This window comes from Leguminivora glycinivorella, chromosome 14 (assembly GCF_023078275.1).
Source record: "Leguminivora glycinivorella isolate SPB_JAAS2020 chromosome 14, LegGlyc_1.1, whole genome shotgun sequence".
In the NCBI taxonomy this organism is placed as follows: Eukaryota; Metazoa; Arthropoda; class Insecta; order Lepidoptera; family Tortricidae; genus Leguminivora; species Leguminivora glycinivorella.
This window is the reverse complement of record NC_062984.1, coordinates 3,324,881-3,339,286: the sequence shown is the minus strand read 5'-3', so window position 1 is coordinate 3,339,286 and position 14,406 is coordinate 3,324,881. Positions and strand designations below refer to the sequence as shown.

The following is a 14,406-nucleotide window of genomic DNA, read 5'->3' as shown; positions in this document are numbered from 1 at the left end:
CTCATAGACCTTTGAAACTGTAGAAAACTAAAAAAACATGAAAAGCGCGAACGAAAGACCAAAAATGACATTCAAAATGTGAATATAGTAAAAAAAACTGTTTTGGCCGACTAGCCGACTAGTCGGCCGACTAATCGGCCACTCCAGCGCCGACTAGTCGGTAGTCGGCCTAGTCGGCCAAATCAATAGTCGGTAGGTACATCCCTAATTTTGAATTTTCTAGAAAGCACGAGATGTTCGCGACGAGTTTGCAGGTCGTGACTTAAGACGCTAGAGCGAAAATGCTAACGCCGTGGCTTGCGTGGGCGACGGTCGCGCGATGGTCGCGCGACGGCGATGCGACGCATAGGAAATCAAACCTTATCGATATGGAAGTAGACGATGCAATGAGACGCGACGACGACGGTCGCGCGACCGTCGCCTACGCAAGACAGGGCGTAAAATGGAAAGGAGGGACTCCTTTCAATTTGGGAATTACAGTTAAATATACTAGTGTTATTAACTAGACTTATCGAAAAAAATGTGCATTAAGAACAACTCGGTTAAAAGATATTGCGAAAACATCTTTAAAATCGAGGTTCCGCTCTCGACTGTTTCCTCCTTCAAAATTTATTTAAACGGAACGAAATTTGAGAATCTAAATGACAATGAAATGATCTGTGTCGGACCGTTTAGATTTTTTGGCTTATTGTTACCGATCTTGAGTATCACACCTTTTTTTGAGCCATATTGAAAAAGACCGTTTTTAGAAATGTTTGATTGGCTCTAGTAAAATAAAAATAGCAAATAAATCAAAACGGTCCGACACAGATAAAAATAATAATAATCTGTGTTGAAAAAATTATTGCTCTATCTTCAAAAACCAGGGAGGAAAATAGTCGAGAGCGTTTGTATGGAGAATTGACCTGTATCGTATCGTCTTAAGGTTGTGGGTACATATTTTTGGCACTTAGTCCGCATCTCAAACTCACAGGCGGTATTGAACCCTTAGCGGTACTGAAGCCATCGACAGGGCGCTCATCCACACACCTTGCAACCTAAATGGTCGCGCACCGTGCGGTTTCAGAGGAATTTCCTCCCACGAACGCTCCGGCTGTGGAATGAGCTCCCTGTCGAGGTATTCCCGATGAACTGTACAGTAAGGGGTTCTTCAAAAAAGGAGTGTACAAGTTTCTAATGGGTCGGCAACGCGCACGTGACACCCCTTGAGTTGCGGGCGTCCATAGGTCACGGTGACCGCTTTCCATCAGGCGGGCCGTATACCTGTTTGCCACCGACGTGGTATAAAAAAAAACTATATTTATGACCTCGACTGTACAACACACCCCTCGCGTAACCTTGGACTATCAAGGGCGGCAAGTGCATACAAATACAGGCATATCAATATTTAACCTTCCACGCTGACAATAGAGACTAAGTTAACTTAGCAGTAAAAAACCTTGATTTGAAACGCATTCATGTCCTGCGTAATTTGGGGGAGAGTAATTATTATTAGAAATGACGTTGTATTGTATTAAAGTCTCGTTTTATCACTTTCGAAATTTTAAACTTTAAAAAGTATTAATTTAATAACTTAACCACAAAATTAAAATTTTGAAAAAAACCCCCGACCACGACATAGTGGATCGATTTTCAATTTTTTATGAAACATGACTAAGAACACTCCCGACTAACTCGGCTTTCCAACAAAAAAAAACTAAATCGAAATCGGTTCATCCGTTCCGGAGCTACGATGCCACAGACAGACAGACAGACACGTCAAACTAAGCGTCGGGGGTTAAAAATAGCCATAGGTATTTGAATTTGTTACATTATCTACAACTATATTTTTATAGATCTTATTTCAGCACTTATAAAACCAAATCAAAACATACTTATTCTAACAATGCCATGTTTCTTTTGTTGAATTTATGATTATTGATTATGATTATGTACCTACATTTTAGCCACTATAAGTTCCTATACTTACTGAACCATAGTAAAATTAAACAAAATAATTATGTATATTACCATGTGGCTATGAGTCAGTCTTTTATTCAACTCAAGTATTTTTACATAAATCATGTAACAAAATGTTAAATAATAGCACAAGTGTTCATTTCCTTATCGATATAACCACATGTAAGTGTAAGATCACGTGGTCACAGCAAGCGTACCACTATTTCGACCAGTCTTTCAAGGCCCGGATAGCTCAGTCGGTAGAGCATTGGACTTTTAATCCAAGGGTCCAGGGTTCAAGTCCCTGTTCGGGCGGCCAATTACTTTTTGCTTTTATTTTTGTTATTTAATATATAGACCATGTTTTAATTATTTTAATTTATATTTTCCAACTTTTACAAATAATGCTTAGTAAATAGTAATACAGCTTTTCTTTTGAACGATATTTTATTTTTAAATATTTTTGCAAGTATTTTTAAAGGAATTTGTTAATTTTTTGGATTATTTTTGATTAACATTATGTAATTAAAAAAAAGCCTACATTACCTTGGGCCCACTGTATTACTTTTTATATTTATTTTAATGAACAGTTACCTACTTAACTGTATTTTTTGGTGTATATTTTTTATGTCAAATATAAAATAGCTAAGAAAACAAACACACAGAACTAATTAAAATTAAATTAAATATACCTACCACAATTGTTTACAGGAAATTAATTCATCACCTACCGATAAACGCTCATTAGATCCACAGTTTTTAAACTATTGTTTATTTATCATCAAAAAAATGCTAGCTACACATACACACATAAAGTCATCAATGTCATAGGTATAAGTTCACTATGTACCAAGTCTGAACACCCTCGACTCTCGAGTCTCTCGACACTCTCAAGCCTTCACAACGCTGTCGGCAGGCGCGGCGGACGAACGCACCCAATCCACAAATCGCATAAATCGAGCGCGAACATGCACCGACAATAAATAACCGTAAATAGTGCCGATAAAAACATTCCTGTGTCAGGAAATGTCCCGGGCGTCGGTTTTCAAAACACTATTTTAATTTTACTAAATAATCATGACTAAATATAAGCTGAATAATACTGTTAGGTCCGCGTCTGAAGTTACCCTAACTTCCTTTATGACAGGGAGCACGGATTCGAAAAAGGAAGATAAATACCAGTTAGATCTGGACACGAATCAAAATGACAATTTAAATTCGGTTTCTAATAAGAATTTGGTTTGTCCGCATTCGTGTGGGTATATTCAGAATCGTTTGACGTCGCTAGTGAAGAGTGATGGGTTCGGGGTGGGACTGAACGAGCTGAAGGTGGAGGGTATGGACAAGAACGTATGTTTGTGTGAGGTGTACAACGGGGGGTGCAAGCTGTGCCCGCGGCCGAGCTTGGCCCCCACCTTGTCTCTGAGTGTGGACGCGAAGGACTGCGCGGCGTGTTCCAGGGGCTGTCATACTAACTATTCCAGTGAGTATTTATTTACTTTTATACATCGTGTAAGCGAAAATCATTGCTTAGTGTTAATTTCGATTGAGAAACAAACTTCGCAGTAATATGTATAATGACTTTCTATTACGGAAAAGTCCTTGTGCTGAATATATTGTGTTGTGCATTAAATATCATTCTATTTTAACTTAACTTTTATTTACATGAACTAATTTACACATAAAAAGTAAGACTAAACATAATCATTAATAAATCTAAAATACGCTCTTGAGTACAATGCCGCAGGATCCTAGGATGCTGGCGACTTTTTCTCGCTGTATCGTTCATCTGTGATACGTTATGCGAGGAAATCGCCATCTCTTCGGTCACCAGTAATTCAAGTAAAATTCAGGTGGAATCTCAGACAAGGTTTTTGAAATTGAAAAACAACCACACTTACGTGTTATAAAAAATATTTAAGTTTTCATTTTAAATTGTTAAGTAGGAGAATATAATTGATTATGGTATGTAAAGAATGCGATACGCCATTTAAATATAGGTACTTAATTTTGCGATAAAATTAAAGTAGGTAACGATCTAACGATGTCTTATTATTTTAATAGTCTACTTTAAATACCTATCGACAGTTAACATAATTTATGTATTGTTGTCAACTGGCAATTAAACCAGGGCAAAATATAAGTCATGTAGATTATTCTTAACCCTTAAATGCATGACCTTGACAAAGATTTATTCAAATTTGAATTTTGACATGCTGTCAATAGAGTCAAAAATAGATGATGCATATATACATCACTATGCATTTAAGGGTTAAAGATCGTTCACTTTATATTTGACAAAATCTCTATTCTAGAAGGAGATAAGATGACACAAAAAAAGTATTCCATTAAAGACCCCCAAGCAACTGATGTCAAAGTTCATAAATTTAATCTATACGTTACAAATACATTACCTACTTTGCATCATAGATAGGTACGTGTTAATTTGCTACTTAGATTATAGCTCAGGAATTTAAAACCTAGATTAGGTGATGACATTTGTTCTATCGTGTTATTTTTGATTTGACACGGATGATAATGATATCAAGCATTTTAACATAAACCTTAAAGATAATAAGGAAGCAAATAACTAGAATATGGTTTTCCGGCTATTTTTTATTTCAAATAGTCTATTGTCTTTAATTGATTGTTCTACCATTTCTACCAGACAAATAACCGTAGAAGTAAAACATGTTTTTATAAAATCTTCATATACAGCCGGTACTGCATATGGTATTTTTTCTATTATTAATTATAAATGGGCTTACTCTTGGCCACAGACTAGCCAAAGGCAAAGACGTGGCCTACGATGGAGTGAGCGCGCCCAGAAGATGCCTGTTCACTCTTGATTTTAATGTTTGCGAAATCATATAATCGCTCTTAATCTAATTCAATGACCAATTATTGGCTTGGTAATTCCATTTTATTCTAAATAAAATCTGATCACTTTATAATGAAATTACACTTCAAAACTGAACATAATCGCCGTATTGTACATTTCCACGGTATTGTACACGTATCACCTTGGCTCTTGAATCGCTTGTCGAGGGCACCGCCAAACATTACCAGTGTAAGCACGATCTACTTTCTCATAAGTTTATAATGAAACATGAGGTCAACATATACTGGACATAAAGCACAATCGAAGTGTATTATTTTGCGAGTTGCTTCTTACACAGCTGATATTCGACAAGTCGAATGTAAAATAAAATAGGCCATGTGACATAAATGTTTTTATAGTATTTTTATGTGTGTTACGACACCTAGGTTTTTATTATTATGTTTTACACGAGTTTGAACACCTCTAACCATTATATAGATAGAAACATAAGGTAGGTACCTATTGCCTAACTATTTCATTAATATTGTTAGTAGAGTTAGCTAACATACCTACTCATCTAATTGGATAAAAATGTTTTTTAGATGGTTGGCCTAATCAATGAAATTATCTAAAAAAAAATAACTACTTTTATCATTAAACCCAACTTTCCGTCTTTTCATTAGTTATTAATTTGTTTCCGCCTTAAGACGATACAGGAGGGGTCAATTCTCCATACAAACGCTCTCGACTATTTCCTCCCTGGTTTTTTAAGATAGAGCAATGATTTTTTTAACACAGATTATTATTATTTTTATCTGTGTAGGACCGTTTTGATTTTTTGGATATTTTTATTTTTAAAGACGCTAGAGCCAATCAAAAAATTCCGAAAACGGCATTTTTCATTGCGGCGCAAAAAAGGTGTGATATTCAAGATTGGTAACAAAATATTCAGATTCTCAAATCTCGTTCCGATTTATTAAGTTTGGAAGGAGGAAACAATCGAAAGCGGAACCTCGGTTTTAAAGATTTTTTCGCAATATCTTTTAACTGAGTTGTTCTGGATGGACAATTTTTTTCGATAAATCTAGTTAATAACACTAGTGTATTTAACTAAAATTCCCAAATTGAAAGGGGGCTCCTTTCCATTTTAGCATTTTCGCTCCTGTATCGTCTTCATCAATAATATTGTTACGATAGCCATCTAACCGGGTAAGTTAATTATGTAAGTAAGCGAAGTGTGACCAAATCACCTACACTCGGAGTAAACTTTGATAAAACTTCCCGTCAGAGAAAATTATGCCATGTTTGAACTCCTTTTTGAGTCTCACGCGTTCGAATTCAGAAAATTGTCACTGAAAATAATAAGCAGGTCACCGTTTTCAACCGGTATTTTAGTGACAAAATCCCGTATGCGAGATTCAAAAATCGCCCTCCGTATTCTAATTGATTCAAAAACGTAGATCAACCCTCACTATTAGTAATACTAATAACTTTCATTTTAGATTACATTCAATCTCATAGTCGTACATGTGCATGTTTATTCCTCTGTATTCTTAGTCGTTGCATGTATTGTGTCTTTAAAAATACCTAATTATAGTTCTTTTGTTTGTAATTTTGCACCGCCTACAACTTTGCTTTGCCCAAAGGTTGACTGGTAGAGAATGCCTTATGGCATTAAGTTCGCCTATTGTACAAAATAAATAAATAAATAGTCCTTACACCCTGGCGGGTGCTGCCTCTGCGCGCGTCCCATGACACGGGCAAGGATAGCATCCGTTCGGTGTACTCCTTCCTCACATTTCATTAAAGTGTCAAAAGGGGCTCTACCTATTTGTTTCGGCTCTGCGCATGCCTCCCAAAGGTCCAGACTACCCTATGGTTTCTGTAATGGGAATGGGGAACGACCTAAGTATAAGGGTTAACAGAAAACGCAACAACCTTAACGTAAACAGTAAATACGTTACTATATGTACTGGTTATGTATGTTTTCAGTATATGCGTCATAGGCAGGGAAGCTTGACCGTTCAGTGCCATTATTATCGTTGTTCTACCTCTATCATGGTTAATATAGTTAGATGATATAATGTAAACAAATGTTTGTCATTGGTTGTACAGTGAGCAGCGAAATTAAATGCAGAAATTATAAATGAATTCATTGATTAATTCGCCATGCACTTTTACAGCTCACAGTACATTATTAATAGTTAACTCGTCTCATATAGGCGTTTCATCCCAGTTTGGTATTGTTTTCAGTCTTACGCCGTGTCTTGCGTGGGCGACGGTCGCGCGACCGTTGCGCGACCGTCGCCGTCGCGTCTCATACCTCCATATCGATAAAGTTTGATTTCGTATGCGTCGCATCGCCGTCACGCGACCATCGCGCGACCGTCGCCCACGCAAGCCACGGCGTTAGGGTTGCTCCTACATACCTACATTATAGAAGGGGTAACTACATATTATTATGCTTAAATAGCAATTAAGAGCTAGTGGACTAATTGTGCCGATGGGGGCATGTTACAAAACGTTTGGAAAGGACTTACGATCAAGATAGTGCTTGTGTAGTTTTCGCTATAGGTACTCCAAAAACAGTAAAAATTCGGCTAATGGTGTATCCACATTACTTAAATTATGGTCATTTATCAAATATGACAGCATTAAAATATTTTCCAATGTAATGTAAATATTATTTCACACTTAAGAGTTATGCGCTGACATCCTGTGAAATGTCTTGTCGTGTAATATCGTGTCCAATCGAAATCAATTTATACAAATGTAATTATGTTCGTTTTCCCAGTTTTCATTTCAGTTATTGAACTATACTAAATATAGATAGTAACAATTAGCATGAAAAATTGTTTGTTTTGACAAGTGTATCATATTAGTCATAGACGTCATTATTCATTGTCGTTATATGACTACTATTATTAGATAAATGGAAATTATTAGAGTGACGAAAATGTCATGCGGTCATGGTCGAAAAGATTTTCCTCTGTTTTGTCTAAATCAAGAACTAGAATTTAGAACCAGTATGACCCCCACTGAGATCAAATAAAAAGATAAGCCGTAGAAACTGTAGGTATAAACATTCGTATATTCTGTTTTTAGTCAAATTTTTGTAGATTTTTAGTAGTAGATATCACACGGTACGATACTTCGCTACAAATGTCACCAGCGGAACACCTGCCTCCTGGGGGATCATGCGCGGATCCAGGGGGGGGTCATGGGGGTGGGAGCCTAAGTTGGCCATACAAATAGACCAAGTGCCCCCCCCCCTGGGGCCCCGGGCCTTTACCACGTGACCCCCCCCCTGGGCACGAAGCTGGATCCGCGCTTGTGGGGGATAGGAAAAGTGGGCAGTCTGGAAAGTTCCCAACAGACTCATGACGGGAGTGGTTCGATCAAAGGTTAATCTCCAGGCAGACATACTCTGAGATTGTGGCGGCCCCCAAACAACAACACATATGAGACAGTGTCCCCGGTGTTCAACAACGTGTAAATGAAATGAAATGAAATGATGATTTAGTTTCATTTGATCCCTTTACACGAAGAAGAAGAATTAAGACGGTACGATGAAGATAACTATAAAATAAAAAAATTAAAAGCCTATGTAATTAACCATTTTACGACAAAAATAACATTACCAAGCTTTGAAAAGATCTGATACTTTTACAAACTTAGGAAACATAGAAATTCGTTTGATAGTAAACACGCTTTCATCTAAATAAATCGCATCGAAATCGGTCCATCCATTCACTTGAGACTTAGATGACATACGATACACAGACACTCCAGCATATCGGTGTACTATGTTTTCATTTTCACAATTTACATTGCATTTTTTTGGACAGTACCAAAACAATTTTATCAATCGATTACAATTAATTATCTAGGTAATTACAAATAGGTTCTTGAAAAATAAACTGATTGAATTACAATTTTAATTTGATTGAACCGAGAAGTGGACTTTTTGTGTGGATTTCTGTACGCGCCATTTTTTGCTGTGTCTAGGTGAAAAGGCATGGGTACTTGTCAAACAGTTCATTCAAGGTCAAATACCATAGATATTGAATACGCTTAGTTTAGATGACTTTTGAGCATACATTTGCATATAATACTTACCAAAATTATCATGTGCAGAGTGACATTTCTTGCTGGTATTTTTTTAATCGTCGAAAGTTATCGCCAACCAACAAGTAGGTATTCGAAATTCGAATGTTTTGCCTTGAACTCGCTCCGAGACTGGATTCTCAACACTGTCAAATCAAACATTGTATGTTTTTATACACTTTTTAAGAAGTTCTCGTGGCATATAAATTATCCGACACAATGTAGGTAGAATAATACCAATGTGTTTTATAAACTTTTTCAGTTATACACGTTCTACACTACACCCAATGTAACGCGCCGTAACCAGGGTGGCTAGCCGAATGGCACAATCGCTCACGAAACGCTCACGAAACGAAGCGCTAGTAGATATCTATCTCTATCGCGCTTGCGTATTGGCGCGACAGAGCCAGCGGCGTATCGCTTTCGTTTGGCGTCGGAGAAATGCCATTCGGCTACGGGGCCAGGGGCGGCTCACTCCGCGATTCTATCGCCGCGCTACAAGTACATCCTGGCGGCCGCGAGTTCGCGGCCTAATCAGGGGTGGCGCGCGTTCTCACGGAACGCACGTTCGTACTTTCCGTTGTTACTTTACGTCGCAAATACTTTTTTAAGGTTCATAAGGGATGTCCGCGTGTGGAATGGCTAATATTGCTTAGTTAAATAGCCATCATGAATAAAATAGGACAATCTTACACAGATCTACTATTGATTGTCTCACGGAAAAGTTCAATAAGGCTTGCGATGTTAGGGACTTAGACAAAAATATATGAATACTGTATTATATACCTAGAGAGTACCCAAAACTTGACTATAATAGTATAACATTTTATCTGAGTATTCCTTTTAATCCATAGGCAACCCTATCGTCCGGCGCTGCGCACGTGCGGCTCGTTTCTTTGTTATAATTTTGTAGGCAATTAAAAAGGCGGCATTTTGTGAACATCAAAGCAGTGGGCCTTCTGTACTATTATACTATTATACTATATTCTGTGCCGTAACTTTAACATAAAACTTTAAATAATGACATGTAGATGGCGCTATACTAAATTAAATTGAAAGGGAGAACTTCTTGATCTTAATAGAACCGTAATAGCATATTAGATCAACAACCTAGTGTAGTTTTGAGTCGTACGTTTTCCAGGGTAGTTAATGATTTGTGACCAATGAGGAGGCTCACTGACATTTTATCCCGCCAGGCGGCGCCTGTGCAAGTGTCTAGGCATGTTATTAAACCTTCACCCTTACATTTTCAATATTTTTTTAAGTGTCGATGATTCCGGTAACGTCAAGTTTATAAAGACCCTCGGTGAGCCCTACATTTTTCAAATTTTCCTCCTGTTTGTAGTGCTAAGATTGGTTGACCGTCTGTCTATAGTTAACTATACCAAACTATACGAACGTATAAGTTTCCACTTTCACTAAAACATGTTAACACAGGCTAAACTACAACTGTCCCCTACAAACAAGTTGTCATTTCCAAACACGGGGCACGTGGGCCATCCGTGCCGCGCATGCCGCCGCACGTGTGCTGCCCATACAGGGTGACTCATCTAAATGGGCTACAAAATATAATAGCTTTTGCTATGATAGAACATTTTGGTTATTAAGAATTATATTTGCAGTGCCCAACAGTGCAAAGTTGCAGTGTTACAGGATTCATAGTCGTAGCTGTACTGAAATACCTATAGGTATATTATGTAAACCTATGAAAGCAATAAAGTAATAATTACTTACTCGTATAAAGTCTTAAGCCGTAATGTATCGTTTGTCCACATTTTCGTTAGTCATAATTTGGTTTTTCTCAGAAACGCGTAACTTTTCAGGATTGCCATAAAAAAAAACCTTTTTTTTTACCCAGGGGGAATCCGTTATGGATCCCACTGGCCCGGGAGAAAGCCTGTGGGTATGTCCGACTCCCACGGACTGAACCCCCTGGGGTGTTCCGACGCTCGCTTTTTGCGCAGGGTTTCGGTCACTCGTTGTAGGCTTCCGATATCCCGCCAGCGTTGCCCTTGAGGTCCGTCGTTTCAAAGAAACCTAACCTAACGACGTTGACGACCGGTCTGGCGCAGTCGGTAGTGACCCTGCCTGCTACGCCGCGGTCCCGGGTTCGAATCCCGGTAAGGGCATTTATTTGTGTGATGAGCACAGATATTTGTTCCTGAGTCATGGATGTTTTCTATGTATATAAGTATTTATATATTATATATATCGTTGTCTGAGTACCCGCAACACAAGCCTTCTTGAGCTTACCGTGGGCCTCAGTCAATCTGTGTAAGAATGTCCTATAATATTTATTTATTTTATTTAACCTAACCCACCAACCAACAATGAAAACCCTGAATAGTTAGGGTCCCCCCACATCTAGCGTCTCGCGAGCGTCGCGTCGGGCCAACTGTATGGAAAAAGACGTCGCGTCGACGCGACGTCGACGCGGCGTCATGCTTTGCCCATACAGTTGGCCCGACGCGACGCTCGCGAGACGCTATATGTGGGGGGACCCTTAACCGTTTCAGAATTACGACTAATGATAATTTGGCAACCATTACATTATGACTTTCGATTATTTCAAAGAAAGGGATGCGGATAAAAATACAGTTACCTAAATGTAACTAACCCCCATGTGTGTGTGATGTCGCCTAACTACAAAATAAAAACGACTGATTTCACTGTCGACCTACAAGTGGATGATGTTTATTTACGTTACTTTTTAAATTACGTTTCCTAAGTGTGGTTGAGGGTTATTTGAATCGAAGCGTCAACAATTTGTTCTCGATAGTGGGTGTCATTTATTGAAAAAACGTTACCTTAAAACGTCACCCTGTACGATGTAAGACGTAGCAGACCCGGCGTCGCGCCGGTTGAGAGTGGTTCGCGGGAGCTATATCTGTCCGTCGCTAGCCGGACATCCTAACACGACTCAGATCCAGTGTAGCCAACATGCTAATCGATTACGATCAGAGGGCCGATTTTTGAAATTCGTTCAATAATATCTCCACTACTAGCGAATTAAATTCTACTAAAACAACCGAAAACGAGTGGTAATTACCATTACTTTTAAAATTACTAGTCGTCCTTTTTTCGAAAATAGCATTACGTCCATAGAGTTACTTTACGTCGTTTTAGAGCGAATTAGAGCGTTCGAAATTCAGAAATCGATTCCCAGTGGGGGCCGATTTTTGAGTCTCACGGCGTTCGAATTCAGAAAATTGTCACTGAAAATAATAGGTAATTCACCGTTTTCAACCGGTATTTTAGTGACAGTGAGACTCAAAAATCGACCCCCTGAACAGGTAATAAACGGCGAAGTGTCACTGTCAGGTGACAAATGTCACTGTGGTGAAACAGGCCATTTGTTATAATATTTTTGAGCACCCCGAGCGCTTCGATATGTCTTATAATGACTGTACTGACAAATATGCTTTGCCAGATTCAATGACCCGTCAAGACTATGACAACTGCGCCAATGCCAAAAGCTATAAGTTAATTTCCAGCACTTCCTCGTTAGTTCTTTACATAATAAGCCGTATATTTACATTTTAAACATCTTTAATGAGCAAATGACATTTAAAAATCTCATGACTACTTCGCCATTTTCAAGTTCAACCAGAAATCCCGGGTGCTATTTATATTTACAAAAAAATCATTAATTCAAGAGGTTTAATGACCAATAACGTTTTTACGTTTTGACGACACTTCTGGTGTCGTCATTAGCTAATAATGAATATCAACGCCAATCTACACATTTCATCTTTTTATTTTCAAATTAATAGATACAACTTTGTCCCCTTGTATAACAAAGTCTATTTTATCAGAAATTACATACATAAACTCACGCGTGTACTCCCAAAAAAGGTAGGCAGAACACATAAATCTGCAAACGCATAAGTGGATGCCCTGATGTTGCTTATGTCCATGGCCGGCAATGACTGTTTCCCATCATCGGACATCTCGTCTGCTCGTTTGCCGCCTATACCATAAAAAAATATACTTAAGACATTTTGTTGAAATGGTCAATATTGAACCCCGACTCGTACTAATGAGTTTCTCGGTACTTATGTGCGACATGTCATTTGATATTTGCCAGTCGCTTATCAGTGGAGGAAGACATCGTGAGGAAACCGGACTAATCCCAACAAGGCCTAGTTACCATTCGGGTTGGAAGGTCAGATATGGCAGTCGCTTTCGTAAAACTAGTATCTGCGCCAAATCTTGCGATTAGTTATCAAAGCGGACACGAATAAAAGGAGGACGATGTTCAATATGGAAGCATACGGTCCCTTTATTATTATTATTATTATTTATTTATTTCGTGTAACAGAGACACATATTTTGTTAGTACATACATGAATGAAAGTGACAATTAATTAAGGGTTAGTAGGAGCCTAAATCTAAAATATTTACATACAAAGTTAACCTACAGAGCTACCACTGTATGGTGGTCAAAGGGGAATGTAATCCCGCACAGTGTAGCAATAGCGGACAATCAGGCTTGTCCGCTATCATTCTCAGGATGACATTGGGATGACTTTAGACGTTGAACGCCACATTATACATTTTTACAAGACGATCAGTCGATCATTCTAGACGTTTCACAAAGACGCAATTGTCATGATTGGAGATGTGTTTGGATTCCAAGTACTTCGATTAACATATCTGATGTTCCCATGAGAATAATTATTGGGAATCGATTGAGAATAACGAGATAATAGTTGGGTCATTAATGTTATTACGTTGGTGTGACAAGAATCATAGGTATGTAAGAAAAACTGTGATTTGCGTTAGGTGCAAAATACCTACAGAATCTAAGAGCGGTTTCGAACTACGTTCAATCCGAATCCGATCCGAATCCATGAAAATGAGATCCGTTCTAGTCGTTTAACTATTTGTATGATACTTTACGGACTACATCCGATCCCCGTCATCCGATTTCTTTCCGTCATTCTTCGGATCTAAAAACTACCTTAGTCTGTCTGTCTGTGGCATCGTAGCTCCCGAACGGATGAACCGATTTATATTTAGTCTTTTTGTCTGAAAGCTGAGTTTAGTCGGGAGTGTTCTTAGCCATGTTTCATAAAAATCGGTCTACTATGTCGCGGTCGGGGTTTTTTTCTTCTTCTTCTTCTTCTTCTTCTTCTTCTTCCTGCCACATTCCCATTTTCAATTGGGGTCGGGCCTCCTTGTACGTAGGCGCCAGGACCGTCTGTCCTGGGTTGTCGTTGGTGAGATGTTCAGGGCTTTCAGATCCTTCTCGATCATTTCGGGTCGGCTCGATCGGGTTTTTTTTTTTTTTATTTTAATTTTGTGCTTAGGTTATGTATATTTGGTATTGGTTAAATAATACTGTCCGAGTTATTAAAAACAGAACTAAGGTATGCGCTAAATGCGCTTGTTATGACAGCAATGCAAGCTTGCATCGGGTAGCTGATTAAGTGAAAACTGACGCTGAAACTTGACACTGATGACTTGATAACATTGTTAATTACTTCTTTATGGCGGTAGGTCACGTTTACACTCAAAATAATACTCGTGAAGGCGTA

The 14,406-nt window shown here is 38.4% G+C and overlaps 1 protein-coding gene and 1 non-coding gene across 2 annotated transcripts in view; both read left to right on the top strand.

Annotated features, from left to right (window-relative positions):
- The first annotated feature begins 2,180 nt into the window (after positions 1-2,180).
- On the top strand, positions 2,181-2,253 carry Trnak-uuu. Its single transcript has one exon. It is a non-coding gene; the product is annotated as a tRNA-Lys (tRNA).
- A 601-nt stretch (positions 2,254-2,854) lies between these two features.
- LOC125233375 (sodium-independent sulfate anion transporter-like) overlaps positions 2,855-14,406 on the top strand; it is a 59,702-nt gene continuing 48,150 nt past the window's right edge. Inside the window, exon 1 of the mRNA XM_048139368.1 lies at positions 2,855-3,421. Within this exon, the coding sequence (XP_047995325.1) occupies positions 3,016-3,421 (406 nt within the window). The 5' untranslated portion in view covers positions 2,855-3,015. The remainder of the gene's footprint in view (positions 3,422-14,406) is intronic.